The sequence below is a fragment of the Cricetulus griseus genome, chromosome 7, assembly GCF_003668045.3.
Source record: "Cricetulus griseus strain 17A/GY chromosome 7, alternate assembly CriGri-PICRH-1.0, whole genome shotgun sequence".
In the NCBI taxonomy this organism is placed as follows: Eukaryota; Metazoa; Chordata; class Mammalia; order Rodentia; family Cricetidae; genus Cricetulus; species Cricetulus griseus.
In genome coordinates, this window is record NC_048600.1 from 41,985,676 (window position 1) to 42,008,035 (window position 22,360).

General features: G+C 46.3%; 1 protein-coding gene across 3 annotated transcripts in view; it reads left to right on the forward strand.

Annotated features, from left to right (window-relative positions):
• The window catches only part of Coro7 (coronin 7), a 55,049-nt gene that overhangs the window by 1,459 nt on the left and 31,230 nt on the right, over positions 1 to 22,360 (forward strand). For all 3 annotated transcript variants that reach the window (XR_004770665.1, XM_027424002.2, XM_027424003.2), the window contains exons 2-7: positions 1,475 to 1,571; positions 2,669 to 2,743; positions 7,351 to 7,421; positions 7,855 to 8,038; positions 8,884 to 8,960; positions 16,016 to 16,066. Coding sequence is in view for 2 of the 3 variants with exons in the window: in XM_027424002.2 (XP_027279803.1) it covers positions 1,475 to 1,571; positions 2,669 to 2,743; positions 7,351 to 7,421; positions 7,855 to 8,038; positions 8,884 to 8,960; positions 16,016 to 16,066 (555 nt within the window). In the remaining variant the exon portion in view is untranslated. The remainder of the gene's footprint in view (positions 1 to 1,474; positions 1,572 to 2,668; positions 2,744 to 7,350; positions 7,422 to 7,854; positions 8,039 to 8,883; positions 8,961 to 16,015; positions 16,067 to 22,360) is intronic.

Below are 22,360 nucleotides of genomic sequence, written 5' to 3' on the forward strand. Positions count from 1 at the left end.
GAACTAGGGGCCTCGGGGAGAGCTTCAAACAGTTTATGTGATTGGAGGTGGGAGGTTCTCCTTTTTTTGTTTGTTTGTTTTTAAGATTTATTTATTATGTACACAGTTTTCTGTCTGCATGTATCCCTGCAGGCCAGAAGAGGGCACAAGATCTCATTACAGATGGTTGTGAGCCACCATGTGGCTGCTGGGAATTGAACTCAGGACCTCTAGAAGAGCAGACAGTGCTCTTAACCTCTGAACCATCTCTCCAGCCCCTGTTCTCCTTTTTAAAAGTATAGTCTGCAACTGTACAGTAACCGTGAATCAGGAAGGAAAAGTAACGTGTGGTACTGATGTTCTACCAGATGGGAAATGATCAATAAAATAGGAAATTTAGGTGGTGATGCTGCAGGTGGGTGTACTAGGGAGTGTGGGTGCTTTGTCAGGGAGGCAAGCATCGCAGAGTAGTGCTTTGACATCAACAGAGGAAATGGGGACCTTGCCGATCTCAATTGCAGGGCAAGAGCTCTTCCTCTCCTCTACATGTGGGGATGTTCACCTCATTGCCTTTTCACTCACCTAAGGGAAGAGTGAGGAAGCCAATTCTGCCTTCTCCCTGCTGGGCATGAGTGTTCTCAAAGGGTCCTTGGGACCTAGGAGAGCCCTCAGCAGAGAATCTGCAGAAGCCAAGCCCAACTTCTGTTAGGTTGTCACTTCTTTGTCACCTTCCCCCTCTTTGAACTGAAATATTCCCCCCACAGACACTTGCACTTCCTTCTCACAGCTTCCTCCTCCTTATTAGGGAACCAATTTGCTAAATAAAATCAGCCTCTTAGCTACTTAGATTATTTCAAGAACATTTGGTATGTTTTAAAGGACTGAGTGGGACAGACCCAAAAAAGTCGAATTCCATATCCAAAGAAATACTTCCCTGATGGTGCAGAACTCAGGTGGAGTTGCCTAGGGCTGAGGAAGTGACTTTAATTATTAGTAACCTGCTTGTGGTGCATGCATGAAGACATGAGTTTGTTGTCTAGAACCTAGGTGATGATATGTGCTTATCACCACACACCTGCACAGACGGGTGGACATTTGGAGTTCACTAGTCAGCCAGCATCACTGAATTTGTAAGGTCTATATTCTGGGTAAGACCCTGTCTCCAAAACCAAAGTGGGACCAAACAGTGGTGGCATATGCCTTCAATCTCAGCACTTGTAAGGCAGAGGCAGGCAGATCAGCCTGGTCTACAGAGTGAGTTCCAGGATGTCCAGGGCCATACAGAGAAACCCTGTCTCTAAATAAAGTGGGTGGCCCCTGTGGAATGACACTAGCAGTTGTCCTCTGGCCTCTACATTTACACATGCACACACACACACACACACACACACACACACACACACACACACACACAGAAGATGGAGTATCCTATATTATAGCCCTCTCTATGCATGAGCAGAGACCTGACACCATGTTTCTTATTCTTCATTTACAGGCCTGGATCAGTGACATTCGTGCAGGAACTACCCCCACATATGGGAACCACATCAAGTCAAGTTGCAGCTTGATTGCCTTCAACTCTGACCGCCCAGGTAGGGAAGGAAGCATGGGAGAAAGCTTCAGTCATTGCCATCGTAGGAAGAAGGGCAAGTTCCATTCGCACTGGAGAGTTGGAACAGCCTGGGTTGGGGGAAGAGGCAGGCCTTCCCCTATGCACAGGTCAACATACAGTAGTCAGATAGATTTTGCGTAAGGTGTGCTTGTACATAAGTCATGGTGGTTGTTCTAGCCAAGCAGGAAAGAAACCAGTGCTCCTGTTTTCAGTCATCCACACAGACAATTCCCCTCCTTCTGTTTGGCCTTGGGTGGCTGGGATTGATCATAATGAAGGTTTAAAAAGTCATGTTCCAAGTGTGGTACACTAGGCCTATAGTCTCTGCTCCAGGAGGCAGAGTCTGGAAGATTGGGAGATGTAAGCCAGCCTTAGCTACCCAGACCCCATCTCAAAGAAGAAAACAAAACAAAACAAAACAAAAAAAAAAAAAAAAAAAAACTTTAAAAAATTAAAAAATAAAATAAAGCCCTATGTTAGTTGAGACTCCCTTGGCTGTTTGTGACAATGCAGACAAACCAACTTAAGCACAGGATAAATACCTTTTTGACTGACTCTGGACTTTACGCAGAGCTGGGTCCGAAGGTTCACAAGTACTATCTATGCCCACTCTGTACCCCACCCAGCTCCCATCCATTTAGTTTTTCTAGATAGAGTATCACGTTGTAGCCCAAGGCAGCCTCCAACTCACAGAATTCCTTTTGCCTCAGTGCCCCAGGTGCTGTGATTATAGGTGTGAATCATCTCACTTGATCTCCAGTTCTTCTCTTGGTCCCCAAGCTGGCTTGGGGAGCTGGCTTCCTTCTCTGGTGAAGATGGGAGAAATAGTAGCTGACAGCTCACAACTGACCTCTCATGTGATCTACAGAATGAGAAAAGAAAACATTTTTCCAGTGTTCTGTACATCCACTGCAGTTAGTTTAACCTAGGTCTCTTCAAAATCAGGAAGAAAAGTGACAACTGGTAGAGGCTTTCAGGTCACATTGTTTTGGGTCTAGTCTCCTTTTGAAGTCCTTTGAAGGAAAGTAAGTGGCACCCGTTAAGCTCAAAGTCGGAATCCCTGTGTTTGTTTAATAGGTGTATTGGGCATCATATCTCAGGAAGGCCATGGAGAGAGCAAGAGGCACGTGGCCTACCTTGGCTGCCATTCAGGTGAGTGGTGCTTGATTGAGGAAGCCTGGGGCCAGGGATTCATACATACTTGGTCCCATTGCCTGTGGCTTCTTGTCCTCACTATGTGTTCTGCAAGGTACTTGGGGTCAGAAGGCTGCACTTGGTTTGGGATTCTGGCCTGGAGGAGGGAAGCTGGGTGTTCCAGTTCATCAGCATGGCAGAAGAAGGGTGTGCAGTATCACTCCCAGATATCCTACACACACACTCCTGCACACACACACACACACACACACAAACACACATACACAGACAGACAGACAGACAGACAGACACACACACACACACACACACACACATACACACAGACAACTTATATGGCTCCTAGCCCTGTGTTCTTTGGAGTGCAACAGAATACCTCTCATTTCCAAGGCTCCTTCCCAGCCAGGCTGCTAAAAGTCATCCAAGAAAGTGGCTCTAATGGGCTGCAGGGTGGAGATGGGCCCTTACAAAGGGCTTTTGTCTGCTGCAGCTGTTTCTGGGGTCCCTGGCAGCCTGCCCACTTTGGGGAAAGTTTGCTATCCCCTATGCCTTGGCCTAGCTGGCTTTGTCTCCATAGCTGTAGTCCTATAGGCTAGATCTCTCTTGTTGAAGACCTGGGATGAAGGAAGAGGATAAGTCCTTAGTCCTTAGGCTGGGTCTGGAGAGGGAGAGTTGGAAGTAAGGATGCTGCTCAATGTCAGTTAGGATGATGACAATGATTAAGGTCAATAATAAAAGCCAAAATTTATGTAGAGTCAGTCCTCTGGCTACTTTCCAGACTAAATCAGTTTTGTTTTGTTGTCATTCTATTTTTTTTTAAGATTCTGTTTATTTATTATGTATACAACATTCTGCTTCCATGTATAATCTGCATACCAGAAGAGGGCATCAGATCTCATAACGGATGGTTGTGAGCCACCATGTGGTTGCTGGGAATTGAACTCAGGACCTCTGGAAGAGCAGTCAGTGCTCTTAACCTCTGAGCCATCTCTCCAGCCCTGTCATTCTATTTTTTTATTAGTTTATTTTTTACATTCCATGTTTTGTTTTTTGAGATAAGGTTTCTCTGTGTAGCCCTTACTGTCCTGGAACTCAATCTGTAGACCAGGCTGGCCTTGAATTTAGAAATCTCCCTGCCTGAGAGCTCGGATTAAAGGTATGCACCACCACACCTAGTCCAATCTAAATTTTATAAATTTTTTATGCAAATGGGTGTTTTACCTGCATGTATGTGCACCACATACCTGTCTGGTGTCTGAGGAGGTCAGAAGAAGTCAGATTTCTTGAAGTTACAGATGGCTCACAGATGCTGGGAATTGAACCTGGGTCCTCTGAAAGAGCAGCCAGTGCTCTTAACTACTAAGCTATCTCTCCAGCCCACTAATCCAAACTTCGAAAAAGTTTTGAGATGTCATTTGGATACCATCTGTACTGCTTGTTTTAAGTGAAGAGTTTTTTTTTTTTTTTTTTTTTTTTTTTTTGAGACAGGGTTTCTCTGTGTAACTTTGGAGCCTATCCTGGAACTAGCTCTTGTAGACCAGGCTGGTCTCGGACTCACAGAGATCTGCCTGCCTCTACCTCCCAAGTGCTGGGACTGAAGGTGTGCACCACCACTGCCTGGCTTTGCTTAAGTTTTTTTGTTGTTGATTTATTTTTGTTTTGATATAAGGTTGTTTTGCCTGCATATATGTACCATGTTCATGCAGTGCCCTTGAAGGCCAGAAAATGGTGTTGGATCTCCTGTAATTGGAGGTAAAGATGGTTGTTAGCTGCCAGCTTTTTATTTAAAGATAATTATATGTACGAGCGTCCTGTTTCCAAGTGTTTCTGTTTTTATCTGAATCCTCTTATGGTTAGTAGAAACTTTAGCCCAGCAGTCCTAGGCAGTCATCATTTTACTCTCTGATTCTAAAGCTAAGGTCTGCACATTATTCTCATGGCCAGAGCCATCCAAGGTTGACAGGAAAGCGGGCAGGAAACTCTTGGGCTACCCAGCCCAGCTTCTCCTAGGGTAGCACACCAGGCTACATCTCCAATTGTGGAAGGCTCTAGGATTCACCCCACAAATTTCTTTTTGGCTTAAGCAGCTGGAGTTGATCTCAGTTATTTACTTCAGAGGGGAATATGGTGGTACAGGATGAACCAGAGCCAAAAGGGAAAACAGGGCTGGTGGTTTGGGGTGGAAAGAAAACATGGAGGATAGCGGGTAAGGATGGGGCTGCAGATGGGACAACAGGTCAGCATTACCAGTGCAAGAGGCACTGCTGTCCCTACTGCTTGTCTCTGTGTGGGTGAGAATACTGCTATCCATCAGTCAGCAGAGACAAGGGAAGTGGGGTGGATATGGACAGGTAACCCTTATAGTGACTTTGGTCTGGATTTCTAGCCAGCAGGATCAGGCAGTAGAGCAGGCAGCTGGCATGTAACAAAGGAATAAAATGTGGTAATAAAATTGAGTCACAGGATGAGTCCTTGCACACACAGACCTCCCTCAATTCTCATAGCAACTCGGCAGTGAGTACTTCAGTAACATCCCAAGTAGAAAATGAGGATACCAAAACCCAAAGGTAAGCACCATGCTTAGAAGAACACGGCTAGAAAGGAGTGAGCTGAGGGTTAATTTTAGCCAGTCTTGCTCCAGAACCTGTGCTTGTCAGAGTGTTGTCCTGCTGCCTTTCCTCAGTTGGAGCAGCAGCAGGTCCCATGGCCAGCTCCACCACCTACATCTCAGGCTGTTCTAGGTGCCCCCATTGCTCTGCTCCTCTGGCTGCTAGGTTGCCCAGGCAGGCATGCCTCAGGATGAAAGGCTAGAAGGCAGGGAGCCTCAAAAGGCAGGGCAATAGCCAGAGTCTAATGTACCCAGGGTCTCCCATCATTGGCACTTATGTGGGCCAGAATAGCACTTAGTATCTTTAAGGCAGACTTTTTCCCCTGTACCTCCTTAACCTCCTTGTTGTTTTGTTTTTCAAGACAGGGTTTCTCTGTGTAGCCCTGGCTGTCCTGGTACTTGCTCTGTATACCAGGCTGGCCTCAAACTCAGAGATCCACCTGCCTCTGCCTCCCAAGTGCTAGGATTAAAGGAGTGTGCTACCAACACCTGTCTAGATAGAGGCACTTTTCTGACGAGGTGCTTTTATGCAGGCTTGACGGTATGAGTTTGATCACTGGATCTCACAAAAATTTGTAGCGATTTTTCTTTCCCTTGGTTTTTTGAGACAGGGTTTCTCAGTGGCTTTGGAGGCTGTCCTGGAACTCACAGAGATCTATCTGCCTCTGCCTCCCAAGTTCTGGGACTAAAGGCTTGCGCCGCCACCACCCAGCTGATTGTAGTGAAAGTCCTCTGACTTTCACATATTGCCATGACATGTGCCTGCCTGAATATAAATACACATATACTAAAGTAAATGAATTAGAAATATATATGTGTGTATGCAGCCACAGCAGTGTTTAAAATTAGATGAAAAAACAAGCCGGGTATGGTGGCACATACTTTTTTTAATCCCAGCATTTAAAAAAAAAAAAAGACAGGAAAATCAGGAGTTCAAGGTTATTCCCAACAATATATACAATACTATAAGTCTGAGGTAAGCCTAGGCTACATGAGACTATGTTTAAAAAAATTAGACAAAATTAGAAAACAGATTTCTTACATGTTACAACAAAAATCAATCTCAAAAACACAAGAAAGAGGGACCAGAGGGTAACTCAGCAATTAAGTGCACTGGCTACTCTTGCAGAGGATTGGGATTCCATTCCCAGCACCCACATAGCTGCTCACAACTGTTTAGAACTCCACTTCCAGGGGACCCTGATACCTCCTCTGGATTCTGGGTGCTGAATGTGTGTGGTGCACATACATACACTTCAGGCAAAACATTTACGCACATTAAGTGAAAATAAAAAATCATTTAAAAAGCAGAAAGCAGATTAGAAAGATAGCTTAGCAGTTAAGAGTACTTTTGGCTCTTCTGGAGGACTGAGGCTCAATTTCTGTCACTCCTATGTGGTTGTTCACAAATATCTGTGATTCCAGTTTCAGGGACCTACCATCTTTTGGTCTCTGGGCATCAGGCATGCAAGTAGTATACAGACATACACACAGAGGCAAAGCACTCATATACCCTATAAAAATTGAAATAAAAAACTCCATACTGTACTGTGTGATTCTGTGTAGATGCAGAGCAGGGGCCATCAGACATTATCTGTAAAGTTCAAGGCAGTGTGTATTTTAGGACGCAGAGACTGTAAAGTTTCTGTTCCAGCTACTCAACTGGGCAGCGTGTGCTTCATGGTAGTATGATCCTCAGCACAAAACAAAACAAAAACCCAACTGACCAAACCAAATAAAGTTACTTAACTCTGTAGTTGTTGCTGGAAGAAACACAGACCACACACATGCCAATGCATGGTGGGGCTATGCTCTAATAAAACTACAGAAATGGCAGCCCAAGGACTCACTAGGATATATGTTGTAGTATCTACTGTCTAGAGGGAACAGAGGGAACATGGCTTCTTAATGTGGGTGAAGGTGTCACTGCTGAAGCTCTGGAAGGATCTCACTGGGTCTGAAAGGGAAATTCAACAGATCTGATTGCTCCCCCATACAGATCTGGTCACTGACCTGGACTTCTCTCCATTTGATGACTTCCTCCTGGCCTCAGGTTCAGCTGACAGGACGGTAAGTGGGGCTGGCTGGAGGAGCTGCTTATATCCACCTTCTATAGCCTGGGGTCTCTGGGCCCTGGCTTCTATTTCATGCCCTTGCTGGCCCTAAGTGCCTGCTCAGAACTGCTGTTGTGATCTGCCCCTACAATGCATGACTGCCTAGGGGAAGCAGGCTGGGGTGGTGCTTGAAGCTGTAGAGGATTGCAGAGCCCTGACAACTCTCATAGGCCATTCTTGTTAGTCTCTGATCACAACTACTCTCTCTGAGTTGGGCTTCCTCCCTCCTGTCCATTATGAGATATGTGGTTCCCAAACCCTACAGGTAAGATTCCTTGACTCTAATGTATTAGCCTTGTTTCAGTATGATACCTTGCTTGCTGGGACCAGGGTAACTCTGGGCAGGCCTGACTGTATCAGCGAGGTAACTAGCATCTGGATTTTTTCAGATAAAGCTTTGGCGGCTGACGGGCGCCAAAGATACCCTTCCCTCTGTTCCTGGCATTGTGTTGGGTCCTGAGGAGCTGCCAGTGGAAGTAGTTCAATTCCACCCTACTTCAGATGGTGTTTTGGTGAGCACAGCTGGCAGAGCTGTGAAAATCTGGGATGCAGCCAAGCAGCAGCCCCTGACAGGTACGGCCACTAGGGAGGGGCTGCTCTTCCCTGGCAGCCCCCGTCTGGACAGCCCTTCCCTTCTCTGTTGGTGTTTTTAGTAGTGTGGGATACAAATCAGTGGTGAGTGCTTGCCTTGCATTTCTAAGGCCCTGGGTTCCATCACCCGAATCCTTAAAAAAAAAAAAAAAAAATTCATAATATGATAGGCATATAGTATATATTCTTAAAGCTTTCTTTGTTTTGGGGTTTCTCTTTTTCTTTGGATCCTGTCCTGGAATTCACTCTGTAGACCACACTGGCCTTGAGCTCACAGAGATCTGCCTGCCTCTGCCTCTGCCTCTCTGCCTCTCTGCCTCTGCCTCTTCTGCCTCTCTGCCTCTGCTCCTCTGCCCCTCTGCCTCTGCCTCTGCCTCCTGAGTGCTGAGATTAAAAGTGTGAACCATCACCACCCAACACATTCTAAAGCTTTGTAATAAGTAGTATATCACCCTCTGTTTCCAGTAGTTATCTGTCATATTCCAAACCCCCAAAGTGCAGAAGAAGGAGGGATATGGAAGAGCAAAGGTGAGGGTGACATGGTGGGTGTATGTGTTAGAGTGAGCAGAAGTGAGAGCCAGGCTGGGAAGCAGGGAATCTCAGAAGGTTATTAAGTAGAGGCATATCCTGATGAGGGCAGGCTTAAAGAAGGAAGCCTCTAAATGCCTCTGTAGCATGTGTGGGTGGAGCTGCTGTCCCTGCCTTTCCAAGCTGAAAGATCATCATTGCTGAATTTGCTGCTGGTGTTACCCCAAGACAGGCCTACCCTCCTTTACTTCCCTGGTGCCCTCATCACCTGGTGCCTGACCTTGGCTGTTTCCCTGCAGAGCTGGAGGCCCACAAGGACTTGGTGCAGAGTGCTGTTTGGAGCCGGAATGGAGCCCTGGTGGGCACAACATGCAAGGTATGTGGGCAGCAGACAGCCTTAAAACTTAGCATAGGGCTAGTATGGTCAGGAAGTCCTCACACCTTGTATGCTCAAAGATATGGGCTGAAGAGTCCTGAGTCAGATTAGGTGTCTTTGAGCTCCCTGTGCCACCGAAGCTCTTTAAAAGGGGGCTTGAGGAAAGTCCTGTGCTGCCTCCTGCTGGTCTGTGCTATTTGGTTTTGGCTTTGTCTGGTATATCAGTAAAGCTGTACCAGCTGCCTGAATGGTTTCTCCAAGTGGCTTTCCATAACATCCAACCTGCTTCAAGGACAATACAGTTAAGTGGGTAGTTGTGACCTACAACTCACCTCTAAAAGGGACATGGTGCTTTGAACTGGTCAGATTGGTAATAGGAATTTGACTTTGGCCAAAGGCTGAGGATGAAAACCCTTAGAAGAGCTCATCCCAGGGGCAGGAATGGCAGAGTGAGCGTGTGTCTGTGGGACATCTGCAGGCAGTGCCAAGCCTTCAGGAGTAAGTGCTGGTGTTGTTGCTGTGGCAGTGAGCAGGTAGAAAAGTTAAAGCCAGAAAGGTGACCTGTGTGTGAGCAGAGTTTGCATTTGACACACTTCTGTAGCTTGTGTGTGGACAGAACATGGCTGAGGTGGGCAGTGTCTGTACTTAATTTTGGGACTGCCATCAGGGAATGAGTAAGAGGACTATGCTTGTTCTGGGGTGGTAGAGATGGGGGCCACAGAGTAGTGGTGGATTGGATATGAGGAGTGGGGATTATGAGTGTGGATCTTGGGTACCAAGAGCCCCCATGCAAGCAGGTCTTGAGAGTTGGAGAGTACCTTGTGTGAATGATCTAGACAGTACTGCTACCCTGATGGTTGGAGATATATTGAGCTGGAATACTTAGAGACATCCCAGCTGGTCTGGACCTGATGAATCCTGAGCCAAGTTAAGCAGAGGATGGAAAGGGAGGTGCAGCTTATGCCCAGAGTCAGGGATATTCTCTAAGGGGAAGAATCATGAGCCTGCAAGGAGAAAGTGGCGGTAATAAGGTAAGAGGAGTGGGTCCTGGGATCCAGGCTAGAGGATTCACCAAAGTAGCTGTCCACCAGAGTCTAGGAAACCTAGAGTTGGGGGCATTTTTGATGGTATCAGGGCCTGAAGATACTGATGAAAAATAGCAACCAGGAATAATAGTGCATGCCTGTAGTCCTAACACTAAGGAGGCAGAGGCCATGAGATCAGGAGTTAAAGGCCAGTCTGGACCATGCTTTGAGTTTGAGGCCAGTCTGGATTATATAAAATTCTTTTTTTTTTTTTTTTTTTGTTTTTGTTTTGTTGTTGTTTTTTTTTTCCGGACTATATAAAATTCTATCTCAGAAAATAACAAAAGAAATGGGGATCATGCCGGGCGTTGGTGGCGTGTGCCTTTAATCCCAGCACTCGGGAGGCAGAGGCAGGTGGATCTCTGTGAGTTTGAGGCCAGCCTGGTCTCCAGAGCGAGTGCCAGGATAGGCTCCAAAGCTACACAGAGAAACCCTGTCTCGAAAAACCAAAAAAAAAAAAAAAAAAAAAGAAAGAAAGAAAGAAATGGGGGTATGGAGCCAGAGAGGGCAGTAGGGAATGCCGAGATGGGGACCAATGAAGGCTTCCATTCTTGAGTACTCCCAGGCCTGTGGGTCTATTATACACTTGGAAGGTCCTTATTTCCCATGTTTTCATCTTTTAATCTGCCATTTTTCGGAAGGCACATTTCTCAGTCTTCATCAAGTATCCTTTCCGGTTTTGTTCATTACTCAGTAAGTTCCAGATGCTGGCTTGAGCTCTGGAGATTGAAAAGTAATATGAGCCCAAGATACTCTGGTTAATTCATTCAGGTTTAGCACTAGAGGCTGAGAAACACTTCCCAGAACATAAGCTTGGCCTTCATTCTAGAAAATGAGGCCTGGCTACAGACAAAATGGGTCTCCCAGTCAGGGAATTAGCCCTGGTGACATATCACCTGAGTGAAAATCAGCCTTTAAGAAACCTCTGTGCCCCACCTAACTGATAAGATGGTCCAGCTCCTTCTTTTTCTCTGCTCTGGGCCCCATTTGCCACCAGAATTGTGCAGGAAAGACAAAGAATAATAGCCCAGTAGGTGATGGTGATGTTACCATCACAGTGCAGACACTATGCCTGGCCTGCTGCTCTCTTGCAAGGCAGAGTTAGAACAAGAAAGCCACGGCCGGGAAACTCATGCTAGTTCTCCCTGGGGAGACATTTTCCCTCTAGACCCAGAGCCCAAAGCTGCCAGAACAAGAAGTACTTTTCCCAAGCCAGTGACACAATAAAGTCGTGAGCCTATAAAGTGACATCTGCTCCTTCCCGTTCTTTCCAGACCTAGGTGTGCCACTTGTGGGGAAGCTGCACCATCTCTTCCAGGCTGGCACCTGTCAGACTAGCGCTGTGCCTGCTAGGACTAGCAGGCACCTTGAGTATGTGCCCACTTCTGCCTTTTGTTGGAAAGTTGTCTTGAGATTCTGGGTGGTACTACTAGCCATGGGTTTACATAGGAGGCCTAGAGTGTTGTTGGAGTGGTAGGTGAGCTCACTCCATAAGAGTCAGAGCCCCTCTTTGCAGAGGTGGTGGACCAGACTCTGGCTTTGTGCAGTTGCTGTTTATGCTGCCTGACTAAGCCAATATGGCAGGCCACTTCCCATCAGAGGTGCCTGGTTCTCAGTCCTGTCTTGCTGCTGCTAGTGCTCTCAGAGCACCCAAGCTAATCCTAACCTCTAATGATTTAGAGAAGAAACCATAGGCCACTAGAGGGCGAACAGGCATCACAGATGGAGGGTTTAGCCTGCGATGCATTCCTGGCAGCATAGTTAGACCCTTTGCCTGGCCCAGAACAGCCTCAAGGCTAGCTTACTGGGAACCTGATTTACACCCAGCCTTAAACTGCTGCACTTAGTGGCTCTGTGGGGCTTGTTGCATGCTGAGGATAATGTTGTACTCCCAATCCCAGTGACTGCCCTCCTGTGAGAGATGCTGCTGTCACCTCCTTGTCATTGGGCTCAGTCTTGCTCAAGTCTCAAAGCTGGTCAGTGGTGGGGTTAGCATTTGAATGTAAGCCTCCAACGTTCCTCAGCAACTCTAGCCATGCAGAGTGAGAAGTGATTTCTCTAGCCCTTCACCTTGGAAACTTTCCATCTCTCCTGCCCTGTATGTCTCTTGATTCTCTGTTTTTTCCCCTGTTCTTTTTTTTTTTTTTAAGATTTTATTTATTTATTATGTATACAACATTCTGCTTCCATGTACATCTGCACACCAGAAAAGGGCACCAGATCTCATAACAGATGGTTGTGAGCCACCATGTTGTTACTGGGAATTGAACTCAGGACCTCTGGAATAGCAGCCGATGTTCTTAACCTCTGAGCCGTCTCTCCATCCCCTCCCCTGTTCTTAATCTCAAATTGTTCTCTGTCCTTTGTTGTCATTGTCCTGTATCTAGCTCTGGTTGTGTTTACTTGTCGTAGTCTGCCTCTCCTTTCCCTCATGTTTGATCTCATGTCATATGGCCCCAGGGCCCTGGCTATGGTGGGCAGTGCTGCTCAGGACTGGAGCCCTGGACTGTGCCTGCTGCAAAGTGTAGTTGGGAAAGCTTTTCCAGAAGAACCCCTGGGCCTCCCTGACTGCACCAGGCAGGCCTAGCTTCCCAGGCCCTGTCTAGCCTCCGTCTGACTCCTGCAGCACTGTTTTTGCCCATTGCCCCTGCACCCCTTCTGTCTGCTTCATTATATATCTTTCCACCTTCACACCATACATCAGCAGGCTCCTCTCTCAGCATCTTGCTTGTTATTTTCCACCTTGTCTTGTGCTTGTCTTCTGAGATTCAACTCAGGTTTCTTCCAGGTTTTCCTGTGACAACTCTGGCTAGAGAGTGCCTCCCTTAGCTGTAACTCAGTCCTCACTGGCACTGGCTGTTCATTGGTCCGTCCCGAGCACCCAGACTCAGGCTATGCACAGAGCAAACGTTGGCTTGGCTTCCCTTATATTTGGTCTTTTTTTTTTTTTTTTTTTTTTTTTGGTTTTTGGTTTTTCAAGACAGGGTTTCTCTGTGGCTTTGGAGGCTGTCCTGGAACTCACTCTTGTAGACCAGGCTGGTCTTGAACTCACAGTGATCCGCCTGCCTCTGCCTCCCGAGTGCTTGGATTAAAGGCGTGCACCACTAACGCCTGGCTTGGTCTAATTTTTTGATTGACTTATTTTAAGTTATTTCATTTATTTATTTATTTTTTTTTTGTATATGGTTGTTTTGTCTATGCGTGTATCTGTGTACCGTATAGGTGCCTGGTGCACTTGGATTCTTGGAACTGGAGTTACAGGTGGATATAAACTGACATGTGGGTGCTGGAAATGAACTTGGGTCCTCTGAAAGAGCATCCAGTGCTCCTAGCTGCTGACCCATCTCTCTAGCCCCCTCAAAATATATTTTGAGACAGGGTTTCAGTCTATAGCTTAAGCTGATCTGTAACTTCACTATATAATCCAAGTTGGCATCAAATTCAAGGTGATCCTCTGCCTCCACATCTGAATGCTGGAATTGACACGAGTCACCTTTTTTGACACAATTTTATTTTTATTTAGCAGATTATTTTAGAGCTGTTTTATGGGAAAAATATATCAGATTATATAGAAAATCTCATATTTCTCTTCTCTCTACATCTATTTCCCTTATTATTTTGTTGTTGTGTTTAAGATGTTTGTTTTGAGATGGGGTCTTACTATGTACCCCTGGCTGGCCTGGAACTGACTACATAGTAAGACCAGATTGACCTCACAGAGATTTGCCTGTCACTGCCTCCTTAGTGCTGGGATTAAAGGCAAATGCCACTATGCTCAAACCTATTATTATATTTTTCAGACAGTCTGTATAACACAGGCTGACCTTTTATTTGGAAACCTACTGCCTCAGCCTCCCAAGTTCTGAGATTACCAGCATATCCCATATCTGCTTCTCCTTTTAATTATTAAAAAAAAAAAAAAAAAAAAAGGAAAAATGTCCTACAGAATTACCTACAGGAAATCTGATGAGGGAATTTTCTCAAATGAGGTTCCTCTTCCCATGTAACTCCTGCTGGTGTTAAGTTGACAAAAAAAAAAAATCAGGATACATGGCAAATGCCTTTATCTGCTGAGCCGTCTCGTCACCCCCTCTACTTGTATTATTTAGACAGGGTCTCATCTTTCACTATGTAGCCTTGACTAACCTAGAGCTCACTATGTAGAACAGGCATGCATGGACTTTATAGAGATCCACCTGCCCTAGTGCTGGCATTAAAGGTGTGCACCACCATGCCCAGCCCCTCCACTTATTTTTTGATACTGTCTCTCTCAGTGAACCTGAAGCTCGCCAGCTGGCTGAACTGTTGAACCACTGAGTCCAGGATCTTTCTTCGTCCACCTTCTGGTGCTTTAATTCCAGATGTGCACTGCTGTGCCTGTTTTCTCACTGGGTACTAGTGATACTGATTACAGTAATAACTCCCCAAACAATCTCCTCAACCCCAAACTGACATTTCAACAAGAAGAAGTCTTCATGTCCATAAAAAACAGAATATACATCTATTAGTTTATACCTTTGGTTTTTTTTTCATCAGTGCTTTTTAGTTTGACTCATGTTTTGTGGATACATACATTGTAAGATTTATAGCTAAATATTTTAGTTCTTTGGTGCTGATGCAGATGTAATGTTCTTAGTGTGTAAGTCTGGGTATCATTTTTCAAAATACAAAAATAAGTATCTGTGCTGAAGGAAACAAAGTTGAGCTTTGCTAAAATACAAAGTGGAAGGTGTTGGCCAGCCCCCACTTCTTCACCCTTCACACTCAGTGAAAAAAAAAAAAAGCTCAGTCCTTTCTCTTTGCTTAGCAAACTCTTTTTGTCTTTTCGTCCTAGCCCTCAGGTAATCTTTATCAGTTAGTGCATTGAAAGGATGGTTAGGAAAGATTAGCTTCTCTTTAATCTGGGCTTGGTGGTACACATCTGTAATCCTGGCATTTACCCTGGGGTAGCAGTGGGATTGTTGCAGATTCAAGGCCTGCATGGGTACATACACACCAAGACCTTGTCTCAACAGCATTGTTAAACGTAGACTGAGACAGGGATTGCTGAAACTAAACAGAAAGTTCTTTGTGTGTGTGTGTGTGTGTAAACCAAAGATTGATGTTGTGTCCTTCTTGGTCACTTTCCACTTTATTTATTTATTTATTTGGGTGGGGAACATGTGCCATGTGTGGAGCTCAGAAAACTTATGGGAGTCCATTCTTTCTTTACACCATGTGGGTTTTAGGGATCAAACCCAGGTTGCCAGGTTTGATGGCAAACACCATTACCTGCTGAGCTATTTTTGTTTGTTTGTTTTTTGAGACAGGGTTTCTCTGTGTAGCTTTGGCTGTCCTAAAACTTAACTCTGTAGACCAGGCTGGCTTCGAACTCACAGAGATCCACCTGCCTCTGCTTCCCCAGTGCTGGCCCCATTTATATACTCAGAGGCCAGTCGGGTGGAGTGGATTATAGATTGTTGTGAGCCACCATGTGGGTCTCATTGATTTGGCTGGGCTGGCTAGCATTTGAGGATCCTCCTGTTTCTGCCTCCATGCCTCCAGAGCTAGGGTTGCAGGTACACACCTGGTTTTTATGTGAGTGTTGGGGTCTAAACTCAGATCCTCATGCCTGCACGGCAGACACTATCACCCAAATCAGCTCTCCAACCTCAGTGTGAAGTTCTATAAATGCAGAAGCATCATTATCCTGTAAGCCCTGCTTCAAAGGAAAAGGTGTGGCAAGGGTATGCAGGTGACATGCCTGGCAGGTAATGGGTGAAGGTGGAGTGTTGTCCTCTGGGAGCCTGGAAAGGATCTGTCCTACAGATAAGATTGAAGACCCCCACATAGGGAAGTAACATCTGGTCTGTTATGCCAGTCTGTGTAATGTGGTACCAACTGAGAGCCTGTAGTGTGAGAGACAGGCTGGCCTCCAGAAACCCTCAGGCTTTAATTGTATCCTTTGGTTCTTTCTCCCTTCTTTTTTAGGACAAGCAGCTACAGATCTTTGATCCCAGAGCAAGAACCAAAGCCTCTCAGGTAAGTTAGTGTCCAGTGCTGGTGGGGAGAGCTGCTGCTGTTGGGAGCTCTTTCTGAGACCTGATCTCTCTGAATCCTGGGAAGCGCCTGGCTTTGATCACAGGGTGGGATACAGCCAGGCTGCCCACAGGCTGTCAGTGGGGACATTCTGGGGGCATTCCCTGAGTTCAGGAATGCAATTTGAGATTTCAGTTCCCTCCCCTTCTTTGAACCCTGCTGTCTTTTTCTGGCATGGTCAGCAGAGACCAGCTACTGGGGAATCAGAAAGAATCCTCATTCCATTTCCCATGTGATTATGACTTCCAAATGAGGCAGCAGGCACAGGGCCTCTGAAGAGTCATTCATTTCTCTAACAGAGACCCTGTAGGCCGAGGAGTCAGCTAGTCATACATATGGCTCTGTCCCCAACGATTGTTAAGGGCTTCTCTTTCCTTTCCTTAGTGTTTGTTCTGAGAAATTGGTTTACAGATGAGGACTCAGTTTTACTATAGGCCATAAGCAGATGGCCAAAGGTGGGAAGAGTTTGTTCTAGAAGTCATCTGAGAGGATATAAAGGGAAGAAAATAGCTCATTCTAGAGGAGAGGCAGCAGGCTGTTGATACAAAGGGTCTGTCCCCTGGGCTGTGAGAAACCACTAGAGAGTTTTTTTGTTTGTTTGTTTTTTTTGTTTTGTTTTGTTTGGGTTTTTTTTTTTTTTTTTTTTTTTTTTTCAAGACAGGGTTTCTCTGTGTAGCTTTGGAGCCTATCCTGGCACTCGCTCTGGAGACCAGGCTGGCCTCAAACTCACAGAGATCCGCCTGCCTCTGCCTCCTGAGTGCTGGGTTTAAAGGCGTGCACCACCAATGCCCGGCACCACTAGAGAGTTTTAAGCAGGGGGTGAGATCAGTGAATTTCTATTTTATTTCCTGTCTCAGGATTTATTTAATATTTTTGAGTGTATATGTGTGTGTGTGAGAGAGAGCCTGCATGCACCCGTATGTACAAAATAGGAGGTTGGACCCCTGGAGCTGGAATTGCAGGTAGTTGGGAGCCACCTGATGTGGGAGCTAGTAACTACTCTCAGGTCCTCTGGAAGTAAGCTCTCTTAACTGCTGAGCCATCTCTCCTAACAGCCCCCTTCCTTTCTCTGTCTCCTACTGTCTTTCTGTATTGCGACAGAGTCTCACTATGTTGCCCTAGGTAGACCTGGCTGGTTTAGAATTTACAGAGTTCCACCTACTTCTGCCTCTTGAACACTGGGATTAAAGATGTGCACTACTATACTTGGTATATTTCTTTTTCTATTCTTTTTTTTAAAAAGATTTATTTTTGGCTGGGTGGTGGTGGTGCATGCCTTTGGTCCCAGCACTCAGGAGGCAGAGGCAAGTGGATCTCTCAAGATGGTTCAGGGGTTAAATGTGCATGACACAATCCCAGTACTCGGGAGGCAGAGGCAGGAGGGGTCTCTCTTGAGTTCGAGGCCAGCCTGGTCTCCAAGAGCGAGTGCCAGGATAGGCTCCAAAGCTACACAGAGAAACTCTGTCTCAAACCCGCTCCCCAAAAAAGATTTATTTTTAATGTTCTTTTTAAAAGTATTTATTTTATATGTACAGTTATTTTGTTTGCATTTTTGTGTACCTTTCATGCATGCAGTGCCCATAGAAGCCAGAAGAGGGCATTGGGTTCCCTTGGAACAAAAGTTACAAATGGTTGTGATCTGTTGTGTGGGCAAAAACCCTGGTTCTCTACAAGAACAGCCAGTTCTCTTAACCACTGAGCTGCCTGTCCATCCCCAACTTTTATTATTTTGAATTGTATATCTGCACATGTGTCTGAGTAAGGGTTTCTTGTTTGAGTGCAGATGCCTACAGAGGTCAGAGGCATTGGATCCCTCAGAACTGGAGTTATAGACAGTTGTAAGGTGCCTAAGGTGCCTAACATGGGTGCTGCAAACCAAACTTGGGTTCTCTGCAAGAGCCTCATACAAATTTTTGTTTTATGCATTTATTTATTTATTATTTATGTTGTTTTTTTTTTTTTAAAGATTTATTATGTACACAGTGTTCTGTTTGCATGTATGTCTTCACGCCAGAAGAGGGCACTAGATTTCACTACAGATGGTTGTGAGCCACCATGTGGTTGCTGGGAATTGAACTCAGGACCTTTGGAAGAGCAGGCAATGCTCTTAACCCCTGAGCCATCTCTCCAGCCCTGTTTTTTGTTTTTTTGAGACAGGGTTTCTCTGTGTAGTCCTGGCTGTCCTGGCATTTGCTCTGTAGACCAGGCTGGCCTCAAACTCAAGAGAGACCCCTCCTGCCTCTGCCTCCCGAGTACTGGGATTGTGTCATGCACATTTAACCCCTGAACCATCTCTCTAGCCTCAAGATTTCTATTTCTTTTTCTTTTTTTGAAAACAGGAAGAATTTAAAAAAACAACACTTTATTTTATGGGTATGAGTATTTTGCATGTGCCCTTATAGGCCAAAAAGAGGGTATTGGCTCCTCTGGAGTTTGAATTACATAGAGTTGTGAGCCTCCATGCTGAGAATCAAACCCGGTCCTCCAGACAAGTAGCCCTAGGAATTTGTAGTTCTTTTTTGTTTTGTTTTGTTTTGTTGTTTTCGAGACAGGGTTTCTCTGTGGCTTTGGAGGCTATCCTGGAACTAGCTCTTGTAGACCAGGCTGGTCTCGAACTCACAGAGATCCACCTGCCTCTGCCTCCCAAGTGCTGGGATTAAAGGCGTGCACCACCAACGCCCGGCTGAATAAAATTTCTAGTTCTTAATAGAACTGGAGGCTGATGAGGCTTTTTTCCCAGGGAGCTGTGGTGCAAAGTCTTGCTCCTTGTAAAGACCTGGGCCCATCACAGATAGTCATCCTCTGTTTTGAGGACTGGTTCCCCATAGGGAGCTAAGGGTAGCCTGGGGCTCTTGTATCTTAATCCTCAAAAATCTGTTCGCTTGGTACATTATACCTCTTGGGCCTAAATAGTTTGCCACATGCTGGCCTTGTGTCCTTGAGAAAGCTGCTGACTTCATCCCACTGGGTCATTTGAATCTCAGGTTGATGAGGTGTGAACAGTAGGCCTTGCCTGATTGGCTTTCTCTGTCCCCCCAAGCCTTTGCCTAGAAAGAGGTACCCAGATCCTTCTCAGGGTGCCTTGCCAGCACTCATGCCTATTAGGCGCCACACTGGGCCAACTGCTTGAGTGTTTTCTTTCTTCGTTCCCCATTTCAGTGGCCTCTTTCCAGCCTGCTTTCTCCCCATCCCCACCCCCTCTTTCCTCCCCTCCTACGCCTCCATAACACCCCACAGAGGTGGTCTGCGAGCGAGCGCGGCTGAGGTGGAGCTGGTGTGGCTGCTAGCCAAGGGGCTCCAAGTTGTTGAAGAGTGTAAGCAGGCGTTGGGGAGCTGCACTGGAGGAGCCCCCTGGAGGGGCTTTAGCCAGGAGATCTGGGAAGAGCGTGGGCAGCTCCACTGGTGGATGGGATGGTGCCTGTGTTTGGCTCCAAGGCTATATGCAATGCGGGGGCAGCAGCAGGCCTGGAATGCAGCCCTCCAACTGTCCGTGCCTCTCCCCCACCCCCACCCCCAACTTCCGCCCAGGGCATCTGGCCCACACCTGGCTTCTATTAGGAAAACCATTGCTGTCGGCCAGGGTGGTGTGAGCTAAGGGGCCAGCTCAGAGAGACTCCTTCTGAAAGTGCTTTCCTGTCTAACAGGAGTCAAGGTGGGGGTGGGGTAGAGTGCATCACCCTGATCCTACCTGTGCCTGTTCTGGGCTTCTCATCTGAGCCCCATGGTCCTCAGAGACTGGAGGCTGCACATGTCTCCAATGTTGTCCTCTGTCCACTGTCAACTTTGGCCTGTGTCTCTAGGTACTTGATCTTGCAGCAAGTGACCCTTTTGTTTTAATTTTTTTATTCCTGTTTTTATTTATGTAGGCTTTGATTTGTTTGGGTTTTTTTGTTTTTGTTTTTTTTGTTTGTTTTTTTTAAAAGATTTTTATTTATTTATTTATTTATTTATTAGTATACAACATTCTGCTTCCATGTATATCTGCACACCAGAAGAGGGCACCAGATCTCATAACGGATGGTTGTGAGCCACCATGAGGTTGCTGGGAATTGAACTCAGGACCTGTCGAAGAACAGTCAGTGCCCTTAACCTCTGAGCCATCTCTCCAGTGAGCCATCTCTCCAGCCCTGTTTTTGTTTTTTTGAGACAGGGTTTCTCTGTGTATCCTTGGCTGTCCTGGAACTCAGTCTGTAGACCAGGCTGGTCTCAAACTCAGAGATCAGCCTGCCTCTGCCTCCTGAGTGCTAAGATTAAAGGTGTGAGCTACTGCCACTGCCACTGCCACTGCCACCACCTGGCTTGTTTGTTGTTTTTGAGACTGGGCCTCATGCAACCTAGGCTTGTCTTGAACTTACTACATAATGAGGCTGGCCTTGTATTTCTGATCTTCCTGCCTTCACCTTAATTTTTTTATTTTTAAAATGGAGATTCTCACTTTGGTATCCAGGCTGTTCTTTTTTTTTTTTTTTGGTTTTTCGAGACAGGGTTTCTCTGTGGTTTTGGAGGCTGTCCTGGAACTAGCTCTTGTAGACCAGGCTGGTCTCTAACTCACAGAAATCTGCCTGCCTCTGCCTCCCGAGTGCTGGGATTAAAGGCGTGCGCCACCAACATCCAGCCTGTTATCCAGGCTGTTCTTAACTCAAGTGACCTTCTGTCTTAGCCTCCTAAGCAACTGTCATTGACCCAGGATCCAGCAGAGGAACAGAGTGCCAGCCTAATCTCTCCGAGCCCCTAGACTTTCTCTGCTCTCCCTTAAGCCAGAGCCTAGGGCTGGAGCAAGCAAGTCCCTGAAGCTATTACTAATCAAGGGAAGCAGCAATTCTTTTAACTTATTTATTGATTGATTGACTGATTGAATTTTCGAGACGGGGTTTCTCTGTGTTATAGCTCTGCCTGTCTTGGAACTTACTTTGTAGATCAGGCTGGCCTTGAACTCACAGAGCTCCTCAGCCTCCCCAGTGCTGGGATTAAAGACCAGTGCCACCGCCACCCAGCTTAATGTATTTGTTTATTTATTTTTTGCTTAATGTATTTATTATGTGTATGTTTTGCCTGCATGTATGTAAGTAGGAATGGAATTATGAATGGTTATAAGCTGCCATGTGGGTTGTAGGAACCAAACTCTGGAAAAGCAGCCAATGCTCTTAACCTCTGAGCCATCTCTCCAACTTCAAACTTTTGAGGTTTGAGGGAAAATGGGCATCAGTGGTGAGGACCCAAGACCGTCACTGGGGGCAGGATAGAGTTGGGACAAGCCTTCTAACCTCTCTTCTGGACATGTGCTTTCTGACTACGTCCTAATGTCAGAATGGCTGGCTGAGGAGGAGGTTGGTGGTGTCATCATGGCTATGTAGTGTTCTCTATTTCGAAAGGGGGGTGGAGGGAGAGGAGGGAGCCACAAGCCATGTAGGTGTCTGCTGGTAGCTGTAGCTGCCTAGGAGATTGCACACCTCCTGGAGAAGTTCCCTTTTCCCTAGAAAGGAGTGTATAGTTTCCTACCCTGCACTGGGGGTGTTGCCACGGCACTGGAGAGGAGATGTGACTGCACCTCATTTGGAAATTGAATGTGCCACTGCCCCCTGGTTGTGGTTGGCAGGGGTGGCTGGACCACTGCCATTCCTGTTCTTTACTCCCAGCCAGATATGGGAGAATTGTTAGGGGACTGAGTGGCAGAAAAGACCTCCATGAGCATCAGAAGCATCGATATGCTTAGTGACCCTACAGTGTAGGCCAGCCTTGGAAGTGTGCTGGAAACCAGAGGCATCTGGGCTGGTGGTGGTCCCACCTCTGCCACTTTCCAGCTATGAGTCTCATCATCTATGAGTCACAGCACCCCCCTCATGATAATGGGACTTGAGGAGCCTCCAGCTGTGTTGTGGGCAATCAAGGCAGACAGCTTCCTCTGTCTAGGTCCCTGATTTCTCCATATGTTGATGGGAAGGTAGAAGATGTGGACCAAGGTACATTCTACTCATTACGTTCTACTGCCAGTGGCAGCCACCCCAAGCCTGTGGGAGGCACTGAGATTCTTGTGCTCACAGATAAGCACCAAGGGAACCAGCAATGTTAAACACACAGGGTTGTCCCTTCAAGGGAAGGATGCATGACCTGTTTATCCAACCAGAAGTCTGGGAGCGGATGTGGTTAATAGCCTGGTGACCTCTGTGCTATCTGTGTGGTCAAGACAACACTAGATCGTCCCCAGGCCCTTTTCGTAAGCTTGTCAATCTAGAGGAC